General features: G+C 54.1%; 3 protein-coding genes across 6 annotated transcripts in view; 2 read left to right on the top strand and 1 right to left on the bottom strand.

Annotated features, from left to right (window-relative positions):
• DDX49 (DEAD-box helicase 49) overlaps nucleotides 1-7,751 on the bottom strand; it is a 16,272-nt gene extending 8,521 nt beyond the window's left edge. For 3 of the 4 annotated variants that reach the window (XM_071727747.1, XM_071727749.1, XM_071727750.1), the window contains exon 1: nucleotides 498-635. In XM_071727747.1, the coding sequence (XP_071583848.1) occupies nucleotides 498-612 (115 nt within the window). In that variant the 5' untranslated portion in view covers nucleotides 613-635. Of the gene's footprint in view, nucleotides 1-497; nucleotides 636-7,746 lie in introns of those variants that run through there. The other variant, XM_071727748.1, reaches the window with a different exon arrangement.
• On the top strand, nucleotides 772-5,748 carry COPE (COPI coat complex subunit epsilon). The gene is made up of 10 exons (XM_071727751.1): nucleotides 772-943; nucleotides 1,916-1,978; nucleotides 2,344-2,444; nucleotides 2,589-2,741; nucleotides 3,036-3,089; nucleotides 3,209-3,290; nucleotides 4,307-4,462; nucleotides 4,686-4,754; nucleotides 4,932-5,006; nucleotides 5,438-5,748. The coding sequence occupies exons 1-10, from the start codon at nucleotides 818-820 to the stop codon at nucleotides 5,483-5,485; spliced, it is 927 nt and encodes a 308-aa protein (XP_071583852.1). The 5' UTR covers nucleotides 772-817; the 3' UTR covers nucleotides 5,486-5,748.
• Nucleotides 7,730-24,584, top strand: CERS1 (ceramide synthase 1). Its single transcript, XM_071727753.1, has 7 exons — nucleotides 7,730-8,033; nucleotides 16,772-16,931; nucleotides 17,426-17,606; nucleotides 18,502-18,663; nucleotides 20,938-21,085; nucleotides 22,328-22,476; nucleotides 23,773-24,584. Exons 1-7 carry the CDS (start codon nucleotides 7,812-7,814, stop codon nucleotides 23,813-23,815), a joined length of 1,065 nt encoding a protein of 354 aa, XP_071583854.1. The 5' UTR covers nucleotides 7,730-7,811; the 3' UTR covers nucleotides 23,816-24,584.

Here is a 24,584-nt window from a genome sequence, read left to right as displayed (position 1 = left end):
GGACCGGGAATGGGACCGGGAATGGGACCGGGACTGGGACCGGGACTGGGAATGGGACCGGGAATGGGACCGCCACTGGGACCGGGACCGGGAATGGGACCGGGACTGGGACCGGGACTGGGAATGGGACCGGCCCTGGGACCGGGACTAGCATTGGGACCGGGAATGGGACCGGGACTAGCACTGGGACCGGCACTGGGACCGGGGGTGGTACCGGGAGGAGGGAATGGGGGTGATAACGGGAGATGACAATGAGAGGTAATAACGGGAGTGGTACCTGGGGTGGTACCGGGAGGCGGTACCAGGAGTGGTACCTGGGGTGGGAGGGGCAGGCGGTACCGGGGGTGGTACCGGCAGGCGGTACCGGGAGGCGGGAATGGGGGTGGTACCGGGAGGCGGTACCGGGAGGTGGTACCGGGAGGTGATAACGGGAGGTGATAACGGGGGTGGTACCTGGGGTGGTACCGGGAGGCGGTACCGGGACCCGGGGTACTCACCCTGCAGCACAGGGGGGATGCAGGCGGCCTGCACGGGCGTGGGGCGGCTCAGCCCCATCTGCCGCGCCTGCTCCACCAGCCAGGGCGCCAGGCCCAGCGCTCGGAACTCCGCCATGACGCTTCCCGCCGCTCCTCCTGCCGCCCACCTCTTCCGCTTCCGCTTCCGTCACTCCCCGCGCCCGCCCCTCATTGGCTGCTTCCCGCCTCCGGCGCTTCCGTGACGTTTGAGCTCCCTGCGTGCCTATTGGCTGGCGCCGCGGGGTTGCCATGGAGACCGCCGGGGCTCCGCTACTTCCGGGGACGTGGCCGAGGGGGGCGGAATGGCGGCCGGGCCGGGCGGGGGCTCCGCAGGACAGGGCGGGGATGGCGATGAACTCTTCGATGTGAAGAACAACTTCTACATCGGCGCCTACCAGGCCGCCATTAACGAGGCGCAGCGAGTCAAGGTAGGGCTGGGCCTGTCCGTGCCTCTTCGGGCCTGTCCGTGCCTCTTCGGGCCTGTCCGTGCCTCTTCGGGTCTGTCCGGGCCTCTTCGGGCCTGTCCGGGCCTCTTCGGGCCTGTCCGGGCCTCTTTGGGCCTGTCCGGGCCTCTTCGGGTCTGTCCGTGCCTCTTCGGGCCGCTCCGGGCCTGTCCGGGTCGGTGTCTCTCCCCGAGCCCTCCTGAGGTAACCCCGAAGGTGAATCAAGGGCTGGAGCTCCTTGCTCTGCAGCCGGGGTTGTGCAGCCTGGAGAAAAGCTTCGAGCCCCTTCCTTCCAGTGCCTGAAGAGCTCCAGGGAAGCCGGGGAGGGACCTTGGGGAAAGGGAGCCTGGAGCGATGGGGTGGGGTGGGATGAGGGGGAAAGGTTTGGAGCTGAAAATGGGAGTTGTGGAATCCCCATCCCTGGAAGTGCTGAAGGAGGGGGATGGGGGGCACTGGATCAGCTTTAAGGTGCTTTCCAACCCAAACTATTCTGTGGGGATTCTCTGGGGATTCTGTGGGGATTCTCTGGGAATTCTGTGGGGATTCTGTGGGGATTCTGGGAAGCACAGAGCCCTGGGTGTGGGGAGGCTTGTTTTGAGTTCCCTTCCCCAGGTTTCCTCTGTTCCTTCGTGGTTTTTTGCAACGTTTTTGTGTTGCTGAGTGTTGAGGCTTTTTCTGGGGGGGGCTGTTTCACTCTGTGCTGGGTTACTGACAGCCCTGCCCTGTTTCTGGGATGTTTCTGGGATATTTTTGGGATCTGCCTTCCCTTGGCTGCCCCAGTGGCTCAAGACAGGAGCCTGGGGCTCCCTGGGTGCCTTTCCTCCCTTCTCACCTCCCCCAGGCTGGTTCTGGGGCTCCTGTGGCCCCTGGAGGTTGGTTTTTTGGGGGGAATCCTCCCGGGTGGAGCTGTTGTGAGGTTCTGGCTGTCCCTGAGTGAGTTTTCTGTCCCCTCCTCAGCCCTCCAAGCCCGAGAAGGAGGTGGAGAGAGATGTGTTCCTGTTCCGAGCCTACATTGCCCAGGTGAGGCCCCAGGAGGAGCTGTGGGGGGGTGGGATCAGGGTCCTGGGGACACAGTGTCCCCTCAGGGGGGGTGACAATTCCTCCTGCAGCTCTGGGACAGGACCCAGGGCTGGGCTGGCCTGGAGAAGCCTCGTTCTGAGGCACAGTTTGGGTTGTAAAAATGGGAAAATGGTTCTTTCAGGGGTTATAAAATCTGCCCCTGTCAGCTGTGGTGTGAGGCACAAGGGAGGAACTTCAGCTCCTCTTTGTGGGGCTGGGAGGGTGAGGATTTTAAGAGCAAAAAAACTCATTTCCTGGGGGCTGGAAAATTCACGGGTTTGGGGTTTTTTTAGTGTTTTTTTTTTTTGTTTTCTTGCCTCCAACAGAGAAAATATGGTGTCGTGCTGGATGAAATCAAAAGCAGTGCCAGTCCTGAGCTCCAGGCTGTGAGGATGTTTGCAGAATATCTTTCCAATGAGAGCCAGAGGTGGGTGCTGCTTGGATCCAGCTCCCTCAGGGATCACATTCCCACAGGGAAAAACTCGGGAGCAGCACCTTTTGGGTTTGTTTTTTTTTTTTTTCCTTACTTAGCAACAAACCACTCCCTCTTTCTCACCTCTGCTCTTGACAGGGATGCAATTGTTGCTGATTTGGACAAAAAAATGGCAAAAAGTGTGGATGTAGCCAACACCCCCTTCCTGCTGATGGCTGCTTCCATCTATTTCCACGAGAGGAATCCTGATGCAGCACTGCGTGCCCTGCACCAAGGGGAGAGCTTGGAGTGGTGAGAGGGGCTCTGGGGGGGCCTGGGGGGAAGGGCTGAGCTCTTCCTTTGTCTCTAAAACCCTTGAGAGCCTCCTCTGGGCTTTGCCTCCTGAATCTGAGGAGTTTTGGGGCTCCTGCTGTGGCATCAAGCCCCTTGCTCCCTGGGAAGCCCAATTTAGCAGCCTCTGGGTGTTCAGAGGGAATGTTGTGGGAATACAGGGAGGGAGCAGGGAGCAAGCTTCCCTATCCCAGCTCCTGCTCTGCAAATCTCTTTTTCTTGACTCTCCAAATCCCTTTTTCTTGTTGCTCCCAGCATGGCCATGATGATTCAGATCCTTCTGAAGCTGGACAGGCTGGACCTGGCTCGGTAGGTTTGGGGTCTTTGTGCTTCTCCCCAGTGCCCCTCAGGGCTGGGCTTTGGTCAGGAGGATTTTTCACCTTCTGTCTTGTCCTTCTGGGCTCTGATTCCTGCTTTTCCTTCCTCAGCAAGGAGCTGAAGAAGATGCAGGAACAAGATGAGGATGCAACTCTGACTCAGCTGGCAACTGCCTGGGTGAACCTGGCCATAGTGAGTGTTTTCCCTCCAGAAACACCACTCCAGGCCTCCTTCCTCTTTCACATCTTGCTTTCAGGACATCATGCAGGGGTTTTGTTGGTTTGGGGTTTGCTAATTTATTTTTTTTTTCCCCCCTCCCCCTTCCTTCAAGTACCCAGCAAATATTGGGAGCTGCCTTCCCACCCAACTGGCTCTTTTCTCAGTCTTTCATCTGCTCCCCCAGGGAGGAGCTAAACCACTCTTAAATAATTCACAAAACATCAGAGAATGCCAAGAAGCATCCAAACCTTGCAGGTGAACTCCAAGCAAAGAAATTCTCTGCTTGGAGCAGCCTCTTTTTAAAAAGAATCATTTTTTTTTTAAAAGAAGAACGTTTGGAAATCAGACAAAAACACTGAATTCTTGGCAATCCAGAGAATCAGGTGACTGAAAGCAAGGAAAAAACTCAGTGAAATCCAAGGTCATGCAATAACCTGCTCTGCTAGTAAGACTTCTTTTTTTTTTTTTTAGTTTTCTCTTGGTTTTGTTATGAAATCTGTCATGCATGGCCCTTGCCTTACAATAAAATGGGGCTGGATCTGCCTGAAGACCTCAGTTCCCACCAGGGATCCCCCCTCTGCTCCCTGTGGAAGCTTCCTGAAGCTGGAAGGTTTGGAAAAGCATCCAGGCTCCCATTTAATTCTAAACATCCCAATTAATAATCTTTTATTATGTCAAACATCCAAAGTGCTTCTTTTGAAGTGGTTATTTGTTTTTTTTATTTTCCTTTCAGTGGAAACCTGGATCTTTTTAGCACTTAAGTGGTTCTTAATATTTAATATTTATTGCATTTCTTTCATCTCCAGCCTGACAGGGATCTCTTGGGCTGTGGGAGATCCCTTGCATGCCAACACCTCTGAACACATTCCCCACCTCTGCTTTTTAACCCCAGGAATTCATTTGCTGACCTTCTCTTTCAACCATGGCAAGAATTTCCCAGCTTCTCAGCAACTTGTGGTGAAACTCTGGGTGTTTTCCTTGTTTTCCAGGGTGGGGAAAAGTTACAAGATGCCTTCTACATCTTCCAAGAGATGGCAGACAAATGCTCCTCCACCCTCCTCCTGCTGAATGGCCAAGCTGCCTGCTACATGGCCCAGGGCAAGTGGGATGATGCAGAGGGGGTGCTCCAGGAGGCTTTGGAGAAGGTAATTTGTGGATTGGCTTCCAGGAGGATGTGGAGGAAACCAGGGAGGATTTTTTGGAGGACACCACAGACCTGATGTCCCTGAGTGGGAGTGGGCCCTGCTCAGAGCTTTTCCTCTCCTTGGGGGGGATGAAATGAAGCCCAGGCTTGGCAGGATTTCTCCTTGCAGCCCAACCCAGGAGATGTGCAGAGAGAAATGAGGGAATTTTTTCCTTCTTTTGCAGGACAGTGGCCATCCTGAGACCCTGATCAACTTTGTGGTCCTGTCCCAGCACTTGGGGAAAGCCCCAGAGGTGAGGATGAGCACCTTGCTGCTGGGCTGCTGCCTTCCTGCCCCCAGGGCTGCTCTGCACTCCTCTTCTCACCAGGATTGGCACAAAAAAAGAAGAAAGAAGAGCGTGGGGAGCTCACAGCTCCCTCAGGAAGGTGTCTGGGGAAAGGTTTTGCTTCAGTTTCTCTCTCCCCACCAGGTTACAAATCGTTACTTGGCCCAGCTGAAGGATGCCCACAAAACCCATCCCTTCATAAAGGAATATCAGGCAAAGGTACTCAGCATTCCTGCCCTAAAATAGGAATTTTTTCATCCCTCAGCCCAGTGGCTGCTGGGGGGGGGAGTGGATTCTCAAGCAATCCACACCCCCCTGCAGTCCTGAGCAGGTCCCTCTCTCTGAGATTTGGGTTCTCAACCCAAGTCAGAGGTTTGGTGGTGTCAGGGAGTGGGAAAATCCCTCTGGGAGAGAGAATTTGGGGAGGGGGAGAGAAGGATGAGGATACCTGGTAACAGCAAAAGGAAAACAAATCAGGGGGGAGGGGGAAATGAGACCTGATCCAAGTTCTCTTTATTCTTGGAATTCTTTTTTTTTTTGTCCTTGGGAGCTGTGGCAGTGATGTCCTGTTCAGCTCCTGCAGGGTTTGTGAACTCATCAGTGAAATTCAAGATTTTATTCTTTTTTTTGTTGTTGTTTCTGCCTCCCAGGAGAATGACTTTGACAGACTCTCCATGCAATATGCTCCCAGTGCCTGAGGAGAGGGGAAAGAGGCTCTGGACCTGCTCTGGGGGACCTGGGAAACTGGGCTGGTGTTCAGAACTCTCTGCTCACCCAGAAAAAACCCCTCTGGGAGGCTGCCTGGCTTCAGCTCCCTGGGGCAGGGTCCTGCAACCCACTCAGGCAGTGCTGAACCTGCAGATAATTCACAGCCCCTGGAATTTGGTGGCTGAAAATCCCCCCTGAAGGGAGAGAATGCAGCACTCTACTTCCAGCATTCCTAATAAAACCTTTTTCTGGATCTCTGTGCCCCTTAATTGCTGAAATTCAAGTTATTCCCCTCTAGGATTGAAGCCTTGTCCTCTGTGGTAATTTTGAAGTTAATTTTCTGCATCTGCATGGGGTGTGGGGATGAATCCTGAGTTAGGGATCTTTTTCCAGGCTGCTCCAGGCTCCTCCTCTGCCTTCCCATCCTCTGAAAAAGCTGGAGGCAGCTGCAGGGGGGAGAAGGAGCTTCTGAAAATAAAAATAATCCTCTGGTAATAGGCTCAGCCTTAATCTGAAGTTGGTAAAAGGCAGGAGCTGGTGTCCTGGAGCCAGGAAAGTCCCTCCTGCAGCAAGTGGGGAGCTGCAGTTGTCACCAGTTGCTTCTCCAAGTCTGGTGGGGACTGAACCTGCCCTGGGCTGGGACAGAACATGACCCAAACCTTCCTGGTTCTGCTTTTTGGGCATCTCAGCCCCTTGGGTGGTGTCAGAAGAGAGAGGGAAGGAGCAGAGTGGAACCCTCAGCTGGGACCTGAACTCTTCACCCCTGGAATTCTCAGTTGGGTTCTGTCTGGGGTTTCTGCTCCTCTGTAAAACCTCTCCCTGGTGTTGTCTTTGTGCCCCCCCTGGCCAGGGGGGCTCTGAAAAGCCTCATTGTGTCCTTGCCTGGGCTTGTTTAGCAGCAGCTCTGCTCAATGAAGGGTTTTTCAGGGCCTGGGCTGGCATGAATGTTGCCTTTGTGGAGCTGGCTGAGGGAGAGAGTGAAAGGGACTTGTGTGCTCGGGGCACCAGTCCCCACTTGATGGGCCCAGAGAAATGGACTTAAAGTGTAAACAAGAAAAACTGGGGCTTTGGGACCTCTGAGAGGAGCAAGGATGTTTTTTTCTCATTGCTGTCCCAAAGCCAGGAGGGAGCTTGCAGTGACCCTGAAATGGCTTAAAATGACACAAAACTCATTTTTTGTCTCCCTTCCCTCTCAAGCTGGTTCAAGTTTCAGCCCCACAGGTGCCTGGGCTCAGGGTTTTCTCCATCCCTAGGGGTAAGGAGCTGCAATTTAGCCCAAAATTCTGGGGGATTAGGACACAGCTGAGCTGAATTTACTTCTCCAGGGCTGCAATTAAACTCTGCTGCCTCTGCTCTGGGATTCCTGGTGTGCTCCCACCCGAAACAACTCAAAATTAGCATTTTAGGAGATTTTTCACCTTAAACCCACTCTTCTAAACCTCTGAGTGCTTTGCACGACTGCGGATGAACTGCTTTTCACTTTTAACACCTCCCCAGTGAGGTTTTTGGGGCTGGAAGAGGCTTTTCCCCAGGGGGGGGGGGTTTGGCAAGCTCCTGTTTGCATTTTTCCAGGTGCAGCTCCTTGTTCCAGGGCTTCCTGAGCTGCTCCAGGTGCCCGAGTGGGAACACCTGATGGCTTTTCCACTCCGAGGAAGGGAAAAACCTGCAGCTTTGGAAGGAAAGGAGGAATCTACTGCTGCTGGGAGGCTTTTTCTGAGAGGTATGGAAGAAAGATGGGGATAAATAGGGGTTGTTTGGTTTTTTTTTTGGTTTTTTTTTTTTTTTTTTTTTTCCTACTGAAACGAGTGTTTGAAGATGAAAGGTGTTTTGGGCATGGAATTTTTGGGCAACATTTCCGAGGTGCTGTGGGGACCTCGCAGCCACCTCGAGGTGTCCCTTGGCAGGTTCTGGGCTTTTTTTTTCTCCTCAATTATCACCTCGGGACACCCAAATATTTTTGTCTCCGCTTCTCCCTGCTGCCTCCAGCCCCTCTCAGCCTCATTGCTGGGTTTGGGGGGGCTGGGGGGGGGTGTTTAATATTAAAAAAAACTGCTGCAACTTCCCCTTAGCGACCTCCCCTGCTGATTAACGGGCACCTAATGAGCCTCTAATTAACGGGCACCGAGTGACCCAGCGTCCCCCCCACCCCCCCCACCCCGAAGGGGCCCAAAGGGGAGCTGGGGAAGGGAGGGATGGGGGGGTGGGGGCGGCTCTTAGAGCCCCGGTAACGGCGGGGAGGGGAGTCCCGGTGCCGGTCCCGCCCAGCGCGGAGCCTGCGCGGACCCGGCGGGCCATGGGCGGGCAGCGCTGAGCGCCATGCAGGCTCCCGAACCCATGCCCGGGTACGGGCAGCTGCTCCGGAGGGGCTACGGGAGCTTGGCCGGGGCCGTGCGGGGCTGCGGGGATTGCGGGTGGGAATTGGCCCGCAGGACCTGGACGGAAAACGCGCACCTGAGCTGGGGAGAGGTTCTGCTCTGCGGGTTCTGCGCCCTGGGTTGGACCCTGCTGCGCCGAGCAGCCGCCCGCAACCTCTTTCGGGTCAGTTCGGGGAACCCCGGAGGGACCGGGGGTCACCGGGATGCGGGGGAATAGGGGGGGGTGAGGGGGGGTTTGCATTGGGGGGCTCCTTTCTGCCATCGGGGGGGTGCATCCTAGAGGCTCCTTGCACGGGGGGGGGGGGGTCCTGTTCTGCATCCCTGGGGTCTCCTTGCACGAGGGGGGGGGGCCTGTTCTCCATCTCTGGGGTCTCCTTGCACGAGGAGGGGGTCCTGTTCTGCATCCCTGGGGTCTCCTTGCATGAGGGGGGGGTCCTGTTCTGCATCCCTGGGGTCTCCTTGTACGAGGGGGGGTCCTGTTCTGCATCCCTGGGGTCTCCTTGCACGAGGGGGGTCCTGTGCTCCCTCCCTGGGGTCTCCTTGCACGAGGGGGGTCCTGTTTTCCATCCCTGGGGTCTCCTTACATGAAGGGGGGGGGGGTCCTGTCCTCCATCCCGGGGGTTCCCTCAGCTCATCCTCTGCCACCCGGTGCTGCATCCCGGGGCCCCGTAACACCGGGGGGGGGGGGGGATCCTCCATTCCCCCCTCCATCCTTTGCACCCAGGGAGGCTCTGTCCTCTGCTCCATCCCGGGGGTCCGTCGCATGGGAAAGCTCCTCCTGAGCCACATCCCGGCCCCTCGGGGGTCTCGTTGCGTGGGGGAATCACGTCCCTTTCCCCTAGGGGGGAGGGGGATGTTGTATAAAAGACCCCCCCACTCCCCTCCTCCCTTTTCCCCGGGGCTGCATCCTGGGGGACCCAGCATCCCGCTGCCCCCCCCACCCCATCCCCCTTTATCTGGGAATGGTGGGGGGAGACGGGGACAGGACCCCATTTCTACATCTCCTCCCTGGTTTGCGTGGTTTTGCGGTCCCTCCCGGTGCGGGGGGGGGGGATGGCTGCGGTGCTGCAGTGCTGGCCCGACCTTCCTCCTCCCAGCGCAGGGATGCGGGGATGCCCGCACCCGACCCGCGCAGCCTCCCGGCGCCTTCCCGGCCTTTGTCCCCTCCTCGGTTGGAGTGTCCCCTGGAAGGGACGCGGGGAGCAAGGTGTCCCCGAGGGTGAAGCCGCTTTCTGTTTAATTTCTCCTGGTGCAAAACCCGCGGAAGGAAACGGGAGCTCCCCCCCCCCCCTCCTCTTTCCGATGGCTCCGTCCCAGCTGGGGCCGTTCCTGCCGCGCTGCTTTCCTAGAGAGATGCTGAGCGCTTTCCTCTGCGGTTTCCCTGGGTTTGGGAGGCAGGAGCAAGAGAAATAGGCAGTGTTTTGTGGCAGGGGGGAAGCAGAGGTGTCCCTTTTCTCCCCCCGGGGGGGTACAGGACTGTGAGTGGCTCTCGGTGGCTTCAGGGGACAGGGCCCGGTCCCTGGGTGAGCTGCTGCGCAGCTCGGAGGCAGCTCCCGGGCATCCCTCCCCTGGGTCGTGAGGCTCTCGGGAGGGATCGGTGTCCCCTGGCTTTAAAGTGACCCTTTCCTGCCTGTTGAGAGCTGCCTTTGCTTATCTGATAATGCCAGGCTGAGCTTGACCTTGGGCAAGGTTCCTCTCCAAGTCGTCCCCAGTCATTTCCAGCTGCTGAAGGCAAGGGAACAGGCTGGGCTTTGGGGTTTTGTTGGGGTTTAAATACAGGGTTAATTTTTTCCTCCTTACCTGCACCCCTTTCTTCTTGGGGAGACTTAGAGCTGGGCTGGTGGAGGGAGTGTAAGAAATCAGAGGAAATTCCCTTTGTGCTCCAGTTTCTCCCTGCCTGAGGCTTCACCTCTACAGAACCAGCAGTGATCAGAGCATGGAGAAAAAAACTAAAACCTCTTCATGCCATGGGGGCTGCTCGGGGCCTTTTTGGAGGGTTCTGGTTGGGACTTTGTGCCCGTGCTGAGTTATCCTTCCCTCTGAGAAATGGGTCACGGTGTAATTGCAGAAGAGAGAGGGGGGGGCTGGTCCAAGCAGGTTCTTGTGGCTCCCTCTGCATGTGTTAAAGTGCTGAGATGCTGAGGGAAATTGGGGTGGCATCAGTTTTCTGCTGGGGGGATAAGTGGAAGGGTAGCAGTGGGCAGAGACAGCTCTCTCTCTCTCTCTATTTTTAAGGATTTTATGTTTTTAAGGATCTCTTCCCTGCTCGCTCTGGGAAAAACTGGAGGTTGTGGCTCCTCTCAAAAAGCTCTGCAAGGATTTAGGGAATTGCTTTGTATCTCGTGGTGCTGCCCTTGCAGAGGTGGAATGGGGCTCCTCAGGAGGGGAAACCAGGGAGAAAAAAAGAAGAGAGCTCCTGTCTGACCCTGGGAGGAAACTTGGGTTCCCAGAGCATCCTTCCCAGCTCTGGATGTCTTCATGTTCCAGTTATAAAAATGAATCCACCCAGAGTTCAGAGAAAGCCCCTTTGCTGTGTGCTATTTATAAATAATATTTCTTGCTGCTTGAATTGTGATTTTCTGCATCTGAAGAGGAAGTAACTTTTCACCACAAGGTCCTGGGGAGTGAAGTGCACCTCACTTAGCTGTGGCCAGGAGTGCTCCTCAGAGCACTGAGTGCATTAAAGCCTCTTCCTGGCCTCTCTATGGCCTCGTTTTTAGCAGTGGGATGGAGAGGAGAGGCTCCTGACTCTCTGCCAGAACCACAGCACCATTTATCCTGCACTGCCCTTGTCACAGAAGGTCTCACAGTTGGGTTGAAGAAGTTGTGAAGGTTGTCCCTGGGATGGGAGGAGTTTGGTTGGGGTCTGGGAGGGGGGAATTCCCCCTCTTCCCATGCCCAGGTTGCTGCCTGTGTGTTGGATGTGCTTTTCTCACCACCCCATGGAGCAGGGATCATCTTTGGCTCATTGTTTCTTCTTCCCTGGATCCTGGCTTGGTGCAAATGTGGGAAGGAGATTGGTTGGGGTCTGGGAGGGTGGAATTCCCACTGTTCCCATGCCCAGGTTGCTGTGGCAATGGTGCTGTGTGGTGGATGTGCTTTCCCCATCACCCCATGGAGCAGGGATCATCTTTGGCTCGTTGTTTCTTCTTCCCTGGATCCTGGCTTGGTGCAAATGTGGGAAGGAGATTGGTTGGGGTCTGGGAGGGTGGAATTCCCACTGTTCCCATGCCCAGGTTGCTGTCTGTGTGTTGGGTTTGCTTTCCCCACCACCCCATAGAGCAGGGATCATCTTGGGCCCGTGGCCTCTTCTTCCCTGGATCCTGGCTTGGTGCAAATGTGGGAAGGAGTTGGTTGGGTGTTGGAAGATCCCTGTTAGCTGAGAAAATGTGGATTACAGGGGAGGGAAGGACCCCAAAGTCAACTCTGTTGAGGTCATGGGTGTTTCTGCAGAGACCTGAGGGATGGATCCATCCTCTCTGGGAGCTTGAGGGCTCAGCTTCATCCCACTGACTTCTGAGTGCCCAAACTTGGATGCTACTTGGGCCACCTCTGGTTTTTTGCCCTCCCTGGAGCTGCAGAGCCCCTCCAGGCCTGAAAGCCAAGCCAGTTGGAGTGTCACCAGCTCATGGAACCTCCTTGGGTCTGTGTGCTCCTCTCCTCCTGCTGCAGTTTGTGGCTGAGCCCCAGCAGGCTCTGTCCTTGGGGTGTCCCCTGTGCAGAGAGCAGCTGCAGTCAGGCTCTGGGGAGTTTGATTAAAAACCAGCAACCTGAGCATCTCTGCATTAGTTACACATCCTGGAGGGCAGCTGAGCCCAGCAGTGCCCATTGGAACAGGACCAAGCAGCTCCTGGAGCCCAGGGAGCTGGAAACTCCTTTGCTGAGCAGGTCCCGAGTCAACGGATCAAAACTTGAATGGATCCAAACAACCTGGATGGATCCAAACTGAGGAGCACCCGGGGGTTCACACCTGGAGATAATCCAGAAGAGCCCTAAAACCACCCTGAGCTGGGAGATGAAGTTCCCCAAAGCAGCAAAGTTTAAATCCCTAAGGGAGCAGCACCCAAAGCTGCCCCTGGGTGATGGTGCCCAGGTCCCACCTCTCTCCTTTTCTCTGCAGGGGGTAAATTTTTCCTCTTTTTGGCCCAGTCGCTGCCTCAGTGCTCTCAAAATTTCCTTGCAGTGTCCTCTGCAAGGAAAAATCTTGTGGAAATTGGGAAATGTGTTCTGGGAAGCCAGGTTTCTAGGTGAGGGATACAGGATAGCCCCAGGGAGGATGTGACAAGCAGGGTTCCTCCTCTCCCTTTTTCTTTTTTTTTTTTTTTTTTTGGTGATTCATGCAATTTTTCTCTGTGGTAGTGCCAAGACTTTTTTTTTTTTTTTCTTTCCAAGCCCAGCACTCAATGTGAGATTGAAAGGGGGGGAATTATCACAACCCCAGATTCCCCTCATGATCCCTGCAGAGAGCAGAGGACCCCGATGGAGCCCGGGGTGGATGAAGGCTCTGCCATTCCCCATCTTCCTGCCTCATCCTGCTCCTTGAGACCCAATCCTTGGAATCTGAGGGCTGGGGGGAAGCCACAACAATTGTGCCTTTTCTGCAGGCTGGGGGAGGAGGAGGAGGAGGCTGAGCTGTGCCTGGGAGCAGGGGCTGCTCCTCAGCACCCAGGCCCTGGGAGGTTTCTCAGCCCCCACAGCCCCCCGTGGGCAGCTCTGCCTCCTCTTCCAAGTCTCTTCTGTTGCTTTGCTCTCCCAGGGGTGACTTTTTTTTTTTTTTTTGCTGCTTGCAGAGGAATAATATGTTTGTTTGTTGCTATTGTCATAGGACTTCTTTTTCTCTGTGTTTTTTTGTTTTTTTTTTTAATCTGGAAAGTGTTGGCCAGAGCCTAACACAGCTTCCCAGTGTCCCAGCAGCTGCGTGGGCAGAGAAACTGAGGCACTGAGCATCCCACTGCCTGCTGGGGGGATGAACAAGGAGGGCTGGAGCTCTTCATTCCCTTTTCCTCACGGGGTGGCAGCCCCTGCCCTTGGGTCCTCAGGCTCCTGGGGTCTCATTTCTTGGGGTTGAGCAAGGAGTGACCCTGCACTGGGTCTGTCCTCCTGCAGGGGGGTGGCAGCTGCTCCTGGGCTGGGTTCCTTGGGGTGGAAAAGCAGCAGCAGAGCCCTCAGAGGATGCTCCCCAGGCAGCAGTGGCAGCTCCAGGGAAGGGGGAAGGAGCTGCTGGTTGTGCTCAGAGCTCTGCCCTCTCCTCATTGTCATCTCCAGGGAGTAAAAGCTGATGGGTGCCAAGCTGCCAGCTCCCTGGGCTGAGCCTGCTCCGTGCCAGCCTGGGCTTTGTGTTCCTCTGGGAACTCCTTGTGCCCAGGAGGCAGCCACAGGGCTGAGCCCTCAGCTCCAGGCTGGGGAGGAGGGGGGTGGCAGAGGTGCTGTGGGGGATACAATTCCTCTGGAACAACTCTCCATTCATCACCCATCCCCACCAGGCTGCTGGGAGCACCCGTGTCCTGCTGGCTTGGAGCTTTAAGGGCACCCAGCAGCTCCTCTGGCACTGGGGGCTGTGAAAAGGCAGAGAGGATGTGTCTGTTTTTTGCTTGGGGGTTTTATTTTTTTTTTCCTGACACTTCAGCTGTGGGCAGGGACAGTTTCCATTGGGTTTTTCTTCCCAGCTCCCCAGAGCTCAGACATTTCCCTCCTCCCAGGGCTGGAAGAATCGGAGCCCTCAACCCCTTCCACTTCCCAAGTGGGTCAGAAAGGTTCCTCTGAGGGTTTGTGGCAGGGGGAGGGGGGAGCCAGAGCCTCTCTGCCTTTAAGCCAAGCCCTGTGACATCACTTGCCAAGAACCTTGGGCTCTTGCAGCCGGATCTGTTCCAGCCGCAGCACCCGTCACCCCTAGCAACAGGCATCCCTGCACCGTTGCCATGGGAACGGCAGCAGGGGAGCGGGAGGCCATCCCCCACCTCGCCTGTCTCCCACCCTCAGGGAAAGGGCAGATTCCTGCCTGGGGTGGGCTCTGGGCATCTCCTTGGCTCCTGCTGGTGCCGGGGTGGCCTCCCCGGGGACGTCCCCAAGGTGACGCTGGTTCCCCTCCAGTCCTGCCCTGGGGGTGCTCCAGAGCCAGCCCCCCTTTTTTGGGGGTGCTCAGGGGACAGCCCCGGGGCTGCTGGGGGGTGGGTGATGGGGAGAGTTTGCTGCTCTGCTGCCCCCTCTGCCCAGGCTCCAGAAAATGTGAAATATCTGAGTGCCCCGTGGCTGCTGCTCCTTGTCACCAGGGCAGGGACCTGGGGGAGGGGGGATCTGAGAAGCCCCCCAAAAGGGGCTTGGCTGCTGCTGCTGCAGGGGGTTGGGGCTCTGCCACCTCCCTGTGTGACACTGGTGAGCTGTCCCCACCTCTGAGCTGCTCCAGTCCCAAGAGCCACAAATAATTCATGCTCGCTGGGCTTGGGACTTTCTGTCTCTGCATTATTTATTCACTTCAAGCTTCCTCTTTTTTTTTCTTCTTTTTTTTTTTTCTTTTTTTTTCTTCTTTTTTTTTCTTCTTTTTTTTCTTCTTTTTTTTTCTTCTTTTTTTTTCTTCTTTTTTTTTTCTTCTTTTTTTTCTTCTTTTTTTTCTTCTTTTTTTTTTCTTCTTTTTTTTTCTTCTTTTTTTTTCTTATTTTTTTTCTTATTTTTTATTTTTTTCTTCTTTTTTTTCTTCTTTTTTTCTTCTTTTTTTTCTTCTTTTTTTTTCTTCTTTTTTTCTTCTTTTTTTTCTTCTTTTTTTTCTTCTTTTTTTTCTTCTTTTTTTTTCTTCTTTTTTTCTTCTTTTTTTTTCTTCTTTTTTTCTTCTTTTTTTTCTTCTTTTTTTTTCTTCTTTTTTCTTCTTTTTTATTCTTCTTTTTTTTCTTCTTTTTTTTTCTTCTTTTTTTTTCTTCTTTTTTTTTCTTCTTTTTTTTCTTCTTTTTTTTTCTTCTTTTTTCTTCTTTTTTTTCTTCTTTTTTTTTCTTCTTTTTTTCTTCTTTTTTTCTTCTTTTTTATTCTTCTTTTCTTTTCTTCTTTTTTTTCTTCTTTTTTTTTCTTCTTTTTTTTTCTTCTTTTTTTTCCTTCTTTTCTTTCCTTCTTTTTTTTTCTTCTTTTTTTTTCTTCTTTTTTTTTCTTCTTTTTTTTTCTTCTTTTTTTTTCTTCTTTTTTTTTCTTCTTTTTTTTTCTTCTTTTTTTTTCTTCTTTTTTTTCTTCTTTTTTTTTCTTCTTTTTTTTTCTTCTTTTTTTTCTTCTTTTTTTTTCTTCTTTTTTTTTCTTCTTTTTTTTTCTTCTTTTTTTTTCTTCTTTTTTTTTCTTCTTTTTTTTTCTTCTTTTTTTTCTTTTTTTTCCTGCTGGGGCTCCTCTTGGAAGCAGCCTTGGCAGCTGAGTGGGGCTGGGAAGGAGCAGGCAGAGCTGAGCCTTAGAGCCATCCTGGCAGAGGCTCGGTGCTCCCAGGTTAAAGCAGTGCTGGGAAATCCCCAGCTCAGAACCCAACCCCTTTTAGGTTGGGACAATGCTTGGAGTGGAATCCTTTGCAAAAAATCTGAGGCTGAGAGGGGCTAAAAGCCAGAGCAGCCACTGAGCCACTGCCTGGGGACAGCTGGAGCCTTAATTTAGCCTTGGGAGCATCCAGAGGCTGCAGAAAGTGCTGACCTGGGGCAGGGTACAGTTACTGTGCAGGCATTTTGTTTTCATCCCTTGCTTATCTGCTCTCTCCCCGGGGGAGCTCTCAGCCCAGGGTTTTTTTTGGGGTTTTTTGGATGTTTTCTGTGGTTCAGGCAATGCTGATCCCCAACTCCCTGGCCTTGGCTGCTCCTTTGCAGCCAGAGCTGGGGGTTGGGGGGTTTTTTTCTTCTGGTGATGAGAAGCAGGAATGGTGCCTGGTGTTGCTCAGCTGCCAGGGAGGGGAAAAACCATCCCAGGGAGGGGAAAAACCATCCCAGGGAGGGGAAAAACCATCCAGGGCAGGCTGAGCAGGGAGCATCCCTCTCTGTCTGGCAGGGATTGGGATGAAGGGAAGTGTCAGCTGCTCCTCCTGGGGAGCTGAAATTGTTCCCTGCTGGGGTTTTGCTTTGAGCCTGATTCCCCCTTTCTCCCTCCCCAGTGCCTGGAGAGCAGGGGGGGGGAACCCAGGAGACCTGGGGGGGGTGAGAAAGTTTCCCTGTGATTAACACCCAGCCACCTGCAGAGCTGCTGGGTCCCCTCCCTTCTCCTTGGCCAAATTTGGGGAGGATTTGTCTCCCATTTCCCAGTCCTGACTGGGAGGGGGGGGGAACCAGCAGCGTTTTAAGTGCTGGTCAGCTGGAAAGGGAGGATGGGGAGGTGTGGGAGAGGAGGAGAACCCAGCCCCCCAGCCCTCACTGACTCATTCCCTGGAAATTTGGTCCTTTCCAGTGCTGGTTGCCCACTCAGGGGAGGTTTGTGCCCTGCTGGTTGGGGCTGCAGGACTTTGGCTGAGTGGGAAGGGAGCTGGCAGGGTCTGTGTGTGCAGGGCCAGCTTGGTTACATCTCCCTCTCCTGGGTTTCCATGTGCTGAGAGGGCTTGATTTGAATTTTAGGAAGTTTTTGGCTCTGTTCTGCACAAGCCAGGGGGATGGAGCAGTGGGTGCATTGCCCTAAACTCTTTTTTTTCTCCCCAAGTTTCTGCTCTGGTGGCTGAGTGGAAGGATCTGCAGCCTCCTGTCCTTTTCCCCTGCTTCAGCTTTTTCCCTCATTATTTGAGCTGTAAAAGCAGACAGGAAAAAAAAAAAACAACAGGGTCTGTGGCCTGGTTTTGCTCTGTCTGTGCAGGCAGGGTGCTTGGAGTTGATGTCTCTGCCCTGAGAGACATCTCAGGGTGGTTTTGGGGTTTTTTCCCCCTGTGATGATCCTTTTTCCCTTTTCCCTTTTCCCTTCTCCTTGCAGCCCTTTGGGGAATGGTGCAACTTGCAGCCCAAAGATGCTGCCAAGATGCCAGAGAGTGCCTGGAAGCTGCTTTTCTATACATTATCCTGGTCTTATGGCATCTACCTGCTCTTCTTCACTGATTACCCCTTCTTCTACGACCCCCCCTCTGTGTTTTATGGTAAGGAGGAACCAAGGTGGGGTGGGGGGGTGTCCAGGTTCCTGGGTTGAACAAGGGAAGGGGCACTTGGTGAGCAAAAGAGAAGGCTCAAACCCTTTAAATGCCTTTTCTGTGATGCTGTGGGTAGAGGGGGGGCAGCACAGGCTGGGTTTTTTTTTTTCATTTTCTTACAGACAGAGTCACCTCGTGGCTGCTGGAGCTGGGAGGGACTGGGAGGTGTCCATGGGGAGGGAGATGGGCTGGAGTAGCTGGAGGATTGGGGAGTTAAAGCAGGAGGGAAGCAAACCAAGGTTTCTCCCTTCAAGCCAGGGGAGGGGCTGATGCCACAGGATGGGAACCAGGATGCCCAAATCCTCCTCCAACCTTTCCCCTCTCTGAGGTTCTGGGCAGGACCCCAGCGCAGCCGAGTGCCGGAGCTTTTTGTTCTTGTGGTTCAGGCTTCACCTCTGGGTGGGTTTTTTGTGTTTTTTTGTGGTTTTTTCGTCCCCCCTCAGACTGGAAGAAGGGCATGGAGGTCCCCACAGACATTGCCATTGCTTACCTGCTGCAGTGCAGCTTCTACGGCCACTCCATCTATGCCACTGCCTACATGGACACCTGGCGCAAGGACTCGGTGGTGATGCTGCTGCACCATGTGGTGACCCTGACCCTCATTGCCCTCTCCTACGCCTTCAGGTGAGGTCCTGGGGCTCTCCCTCTGCTCTCCTGCCACCCCGAGCAGCTGCTGGGGGGTTGCTGGCAGGAGGAGGCTGCTCAGCCTCTCCCTCTCCTCTTCCTCTCTGCTCCTGGGTCCTTGCTCTGCTTCCCGGGGTGATTCCCAGGGTCTGTGGGCTCCTGGGGTGATGGGTGCTGACATCCACCCTGCACCCTGCACAGCTCTTTCCCTGCTTCCCTTTTTTCCTACAAGTACCACACCATGGGCATCCTTCTCCTCTTCCTGCAAAGTCAGTCATGTCCAGCTCTTCCCAGCTCTAATTTCCCTACCTGGGCATCCTTCTCCTCTTCTTTCACAAACTGAATGCTGTCCAGGTCTTTCCTGCTCCCTTTTTCCCTCCCTGGGCATCCTTCTCATCTTCTTCCACAAAGTCAGGGATGTCCAGCTCTTCCCAGCTCCCAATTCCCTACCTGGGCATCCTTGTCCTCTTCCTGCAAAGAAGGGATGTCCAGCTCTTTCCTGCTCCCATTTTCCCTGCCTGGGCATCCTTGTCCTTTTCTTCCACAAAGTCAGTGATGTCCAGCTCTTCCCTGCTCCCTTTTTTCCTCCAGCTACCCCAACATGGGCATCCTTCTCCTCTTCCTGCATAGCCAGTGCTGTCCAGCTCTTCCCAGCTCCCTTGTCCCTACGTGGGAATCCTTGTCCTCTTTTTCCACAAAGTCAATGCTTTCCAGCTCTTCCCTGCTCCCCTTTTTCCCTCCAGTTACCCCAACGTGGGCATCCTTGTCCTTTTCTTCCACAAAGTGAATGATTTCCAGCTTTTTCCTGCTCCCCTTTTTCCCTACCTGGGCATCCTTCTCCTCTTCCACAAACTGAATGCTGTGCAGCTCTTCCCAGCTCCCTTTTTCCCCCCAGGTACCACAACGTGGGGATCCTTGTCCTCTTCCTGCACGATGGCAACGACGTGCAGCTGGAGTTCACCAAGCTCAATGTTTACTTCAAGCACCGGGGGGGAGTTTATCACCGCCTCAACGATGTCATCTCCAACATCGGCTGCCTCACCTTCAGCATCAGCTGGTCAGCTTCATCCCCCTCCTCCTCCTCCCCCTCCTCCTCCATCCCCCTCCTCCTCCTTCCTCCCCCTCCTCCTCCTCCTCCTTCCTCCTCCTCCTTCCTCCTCCTCCTTCCTCCTCCTCCTTCCTCCTCTCCTTCCTCCTCTCCTTCCTCCTCTCCTTCCTCCTCTCCTTCCTCCTCTCCTTCCTCCTCTCCTTCCTCCTCTCCTTCCTCCTCTCCTTCCTCCTCTCCTTCCTCCTCTCCTTCCTCCTCTCCTTCCTCCTCTCCTTCCTCCTCTCCTTCCTCCTCTCCTTCCTCCTCTCCTTCCTCCTCTCCTTCCTCCTCATCCTCCTTCCTTCTTTCCCTCCCTCCCTCCCTCCCTCCCTCCTTCCCTCCCTCCCTCCTTCCCTCCCCTCCTTCCTTCCTTCCTTCCTTCCTTTCCTTACTTCCTTCCTTCCTTCCTTCCTTCCTTCCTTCCTTCCTTCCTTCCTTCCTTCCTTCCTTCCTTCCTTCCTTCCTTCCTTCCTTCCTTCCTTCCTTCCTTCCTTCCTTCTTCCTTCCTTCCTTCCTTCCTTCCTTCCTTCCTTCCTTCCTTCCTTCCTTCCTTCCTTCCTTCCTTCCTTCCTTCCTTCCTTCCTTCCTTCCTTCCTTCCTTCCTTCCTTCCTTCCTTCCTTCCTTCCTTCCTTCCTTCCTTCCTTCCTTCCTTCCTTCCTTCCTTCCTTCCTCCTCCCTCCCTCCTCCCTCCCTCCCTCCCTCCCTCCCTCCCTCCCTCCCTCCCTCCCTCCCTCCCTCCCTCCCTCCCCTCCCTCCTTCCTCCTTCCCTCCTTCCCTCCTTCCCTCCTTCCCTCCTTCCCTCCTTCCTCCTCCTTCCTTCCTTCCTTCCTTCCTTCCTTCCTTCCTTCCTTCCTTCCTTCCTTCCTTCCTTCCTTCCTTCCTTCCTTCCTCCTTCCTTCCTTCCTTCCTTCCTTCCTTCCTTCCTTCCTTCCTTCCTTCCCTTCCTTCCTTCCTTCCTTCCTTCCTTCCTTCCTTCCTTCCTTCCTTCCTCCCTTCCTCCCTTCCTCCCTTCCTCCCTTCCTCCCTTCCTCCTTCCTCCCCTTCCTCCCCTTCCTCCCCTTCCTCCCCTTCCTCCCCTTCCTCCCCTTCCTCCCTTCCTCCCCTTCCTCCCCTTCCTCCCCTTCCTCCCCTTCCTCCCCTTCCTCCCCTTCCTCCCCTTCCTCCCCTTCCTCCCCTTCCTCCCCCTTCCTCCCCTTCCTCCCCTCCCTCCTCTCCTCCTCTCCCTCCTCTCCCTCCTCTCCCTCCTCTCCCTCCTCTCCCTCCTCTCCCTCCTCTCCCTCCTCTCCCTCCTCCCTCCTCTCGAGCTTTTCCACTCCCCCCGGAGCCTGGGGGTTTTGTGCCTGGAACTGAGCCGTTCCAGCAGGCTCTGCAGAAGAGGTTCCCTCAGGGCCTGACCCCATGCTGGGCTTGGAATCCTTCTCTAGTCCCTTGGTGTCTGTCACCCCCCAAGTGCCTGTGAAATGTGGCTCACGGGATGACAAATGAGCCCCGGGGAGGAGCAGCTGCTTCCATTTCCCCCAAACTCCTTTGGTTTTTAACACTTCTGCAAGAAAGAGAGGGTAGGGCTGTCCCAGATTCCAGCTGGTTCTTCCTCCTGGACAAGGCAGGAAGGAAAAAAAAAAAGAAAAATAAAAAAGATGATGAGGAGTAGAGCTGGGTCACTGTCAGGCTGCCACTCCTCACCTGTCCCTTTGTCCCCTCCTCACTTGTCCCTTTGTCCCCTCCTCACCTGTCCCTTTGTCCCCTCCACATCTGTCCCTTTGTCCTCTCCTCACCTGTCCCTTTGTCCCCTCCTCACCTCTCCTTTTTCCCCTCCACATCTGTCCCTTTGTCCCCTCCTCACCTCTCCCTTTGTCCCCTCCACATCTGTCCCCTTGTCCTCTCTCCTCACCTGTCCCTTTGTCCCCTCCTCACCTGTCCCTTTGTCCCCTCCTCACCTGTCCCTTTGTCCCCCTCCTCACCTCTCCCTTTGTCCCCTCCTCACCTCTCCCTTTGTCCCCTCCTCACCTCTCCCTTTGTCCCCTCCTCACCTCTCCCTTTGTCCCCTCCTCACCTGTCCCTTTGTCCCCTCCTCACCTGTCCCTTTGTCCCCTCCTCACCTGTCCCTTTGTCCCCTCCTCACCTCTCCCTTTTTCCCCTCCTCACCTCTCCCTTTGTCCCCTCCTCACCTCTCCCTTTGTCCCCATCTCTGCAGCACAGATCTCCTGCCCCTCTCCTCTCAGAGCTTTCCCTCTGCCCCGCAGGTTCTGGTTCCGTCTCTACTGGTTCCCCCTCAAGGTTCTTTACACCACTTGTCACTCCAGCCTCCAGTCGGTCCCCAACATCCCCTTCTACTTCTTCTTCAACGCTCTGCTCCTCATCCTCACCCTGATGAACATCTACTGGTTCCTGGTGAGTCCGGGGGGAGCTCAGCATCCCCCGCGCCGACTTCTCCCCCTCTGCTGCCCCCTTGGAAGGGAGGAGGGAAATCCCTGGAAATGCCCTGGGGGTTCCTCTCTGCTGGAATTCAGACGTCTGGCACCCTGGAGATCCCTGAGCAGGGAGTGAGAGGAGCAGCTGAGGCCCTGGAATTGCCCCGGCTGGAAATGTTGTGGCATCACCTGGAGCTCTGGGGAGGGGGTGGGCTGGGAGGGCTCAGCCTGGGTTCATCATCCCAGGGGGGAAGGAAGCAGGGCAAGGGGGAGACTGAGTTTGGGTTGGTTTTGTTTGGTTTTTGGTCCTGCTTTTTATTTATTTGTTGGTTCTGATGTTTATTTATTTATTGGTCCTCATATTTATTTATTTTTTGGCCCTGCTTTTTATTTATTGGTCCTCATATTTATTTATTTGTTGGCCCTGATTTTTATTTATTGGTCCTGCTTTTTATTTATTTGTTGGTCCTGCTTTTTATTTATTTCTTCGTCCTGATATTTATTTATTTATTGGTCCTGATATTTATTTATTTTTTGGCCCTGATATTTTTTTACTTTTTGGCCCTGATTTTTATTTATTTCTTGGTCCTGCTTTTTATTTATTTCTTGGTCCTGATTTTTATTTATTTCTTGGTCCTGATTTTTATTTATTTATTGGTCCTGATATTTATCTACTTTTTGGCCCTGATATTTACTTACTTTTTGGCCCTGATTTTTATTTCTTGGTCCTGATTTTTATTTATTTATTTATTGGTCCTGCTTTTTATTCATCTCTTGGTCCTGATATTTATTTATTTCTTGGCCCTGATATTTATTTACTTTTTGGCCCTGATATTTGTTTATTTTTTGGCCCTGATTTTTATTTATTTTTTGGTCCTGCTTTTTATTTGTTTCTTGGTCCTGATTTTTATTTATTTATTGGCCCTGCTTTTTATTTATTTATTGGCCCTGATTTTATTTATTTCTTGACCCTGATTTTCTTTATTTCTTAGCCCTGATATTTATTTATTTCTTGGCCCTGCTTTTTATTTCTTGGCCCTGCTTTTTATTTCCCTGCTTTTTATTCATTTTTTAGCCCTGCTTTCAGGTTTCTTTAGGCTCAGCCATCCCCGAGGGCCCTTTTTGGGGCTGGGGGCGGTGGGGCAAGGTCCCAGTGTGGGTTGGTCGTGGGTGGGAGAGCTCCAGGGCTTGGGGTCTGTCTGACTGTGTCTCTCCTCCCCAGTACATCGTCCTCTTCGTGGGGAAGGTGCTGCTGGGGCAGGTGCAGGAGGTGAATGATGTGCGTGAGTACGACGTGGAGGAGAGCAGGAAACCCCCCCTGAAAGAGGAGAAAGAGCCTGAAGCCCAAGTGCCCCCTGCTCTGAAAGAAGGGTGTGTGGGAGAGGGGGTGTCAGACCTCTGGGTTAGGGGGAGGGGAGGTCACAGAGCTCCTGTGGAAAGGGTCAGCTGTGGGCTGGGGGACAGGAGAGCAGAGGGTGCCTTGGCACGGGGGGTAAAAAGCTGCTGGAGGTGACAGGGAGGGGGTTGTGTCTTTTGGGGTTCATCCGTGGGCACTGGAACAGGCTGGAAGTGTCTCGGGTCAGGTTGAGTCATAAAATCATAAAATCACAGAATGGGCTGGGTTGGAAGGGACCTCTGGGATCATCAAGTCCAACCCTTGCTCCACTCCCCCCGTGGTTCCCAGCCCTTCCCTGGGCAGCCCATTCCAATGTCTGAGCACCCTCTCCAGAAAGAAATTCTTTCTAATGTCCAACCTAAACCTCCCCTGGCACAACTTGAGACCTCTCGTTCCCTCTTGTCTTGCTGAGAGTTGCCTGGGCTTGCTCTGACACAGGCTCCAGCTCCCTGGCTTCTCCTTCTCCTGGCCACCAGACCAAGGGGATCACAGAATCCTAGAATCCCAGAATGGGCTGGGATGGAAGGGACCTCTGGGATCATCGACTCCAACCCTTGCTCCACTCCCCCCGTGGTTCCCAGCCCATGGCACTGAGTGCCACATCCAGGCTCTTTTGAAATATCTCCAGGGATGGAGAATCCACCCCTTCCCTGGGCAGCCCATTCCAATGGCTGAGCACCCTCTCCAGAAAGAAATTCTTTCTAATGTCCAACCTAAACCTCCCCTGGCACAACTTGAGACCTCTTGTGCCCTCTTGTCTTGCTGAGAGTTGCCTGGGAAAAGAGCCCAACCCCCCCCTGGCTCCAACCTCCTTTCAGGGAGTTGGAGAGAGTGATGAGGTCTCCCCTGAGCCTCCTCTTCTCCAGCCTCAACACCCCCAGCTCCCTCAGCCTCTCCTCATAGGATCTGTGCTCGAGTTGGATGGGGCTTGGAGCCCCCTGGGCTGCTGGGAGGGGTCCCTGCCCATCCAGGGGATGCTTTGGGGTATTTTCCAACCCAAACCAGTCTGGGATTCTCTGATCTTTGTGTCTTGTGAATCCCCTGCTCACCCTGGGGGCTGCTCTCACTTCTTGGGGTGTCCATGGGGTGAGGGGGTGCTGGAGCCCACGGGGCAGCTCTGGTTGTGACTGGGAGCAAACTGGGTGAGGCTGAGCTGGGTCTGACCTCAGGAGTCCCTTGTGACAATAAGGGAGGGAGCAGCAATGTGGAAAAACCAAGGCTCACTGTGTCCCTTTTTGTTTTTTTTGGTTTTTTTGTTTTTTTTTTGCCAGGCTGCACCTGAAGAATGGACTTGTCAAGGACAAGAGGTTGTGAGGACAGTGTGGCTGCAGCAGCCTGGGTGGCCTGGCTGGATCTGGGGACTGACCCAGGACCTGATGCTCAAACCCAGCAGATGAAAGGCACAAGGAGAGAACCCTGAGAACCCCTCCATCCCCTGCCTGGAGCTGGGGAAGTGATGCCACTGACAGGATGGGGCCCTCCTGGGGGTTTTTCTCTGCCCAGCCTGATGCTGAGGTGCTTTCTGTAGCCAGTCCATGCTGGTTCTGTTGGGAAGTTGGTGGCTTTGCTGGTCCAGGTAGGATTTGGAGCTGGCTTTAGGTCCCCTGGTGTTTCTCCTGTCCCTCCATCCCTTGGTGTTCTCTGTCCCTTTGGGATTTCCCATCTCATGATTGTTGGACCCTCCCAGCAGCCCTGGAGGGGGCTCTGCCCCAGCATCAAACTGGGAAATGTCCTCTCCTGCACTGGCATCACTGGCCCAGGCAAGGGGAGCCCAATTCCAGCTCTTGTTGAGCTGAGCAGAGGTTCAGGAGGTGATGCTGTCCCCTCTGAGCCCCCTCCCCAGAGCTGCCCCCCTGTTCCTGGGAGCACAGCACAATTCCTGGGAACAGGGCAGCCTGGAAACCCAACCCTGGAGCGTGATTCCAGCTCCCTGTCCTGTCAGGGGAGGGCCAGGAGATGTCATTTGTGTCCCCAAACCAATGTAAATCTGATCATTGCTTAAAAAAAAAACCAACCAACCAGGTCCAGTCCTGCAGGGTCCCTTGCTGAGGGGTCTCTGGCCTCTCCCCCAACAACTTTGCTC

The sequence above is a fragment of the Heliangelus exortis genome, chromosome 28, assembly GCF_036169615.1.
Source record: "Heliangelus exortis chromosome 28, bHelExo1.hap1, whole genome shotgun sequence".
In the NCBI taxonomy this organism is placed as follows: Eukaryota; Metazoa; Chordata; class Aves; order Apodiformes; family Trochilidae; genus Heliangelus; species Heliangelus exortis.
The sequence above is the reverse complement of the archived record's forward strand: the minus strand, read 5'-3'. Positions and strand labels throughout refer to the sequence as shown.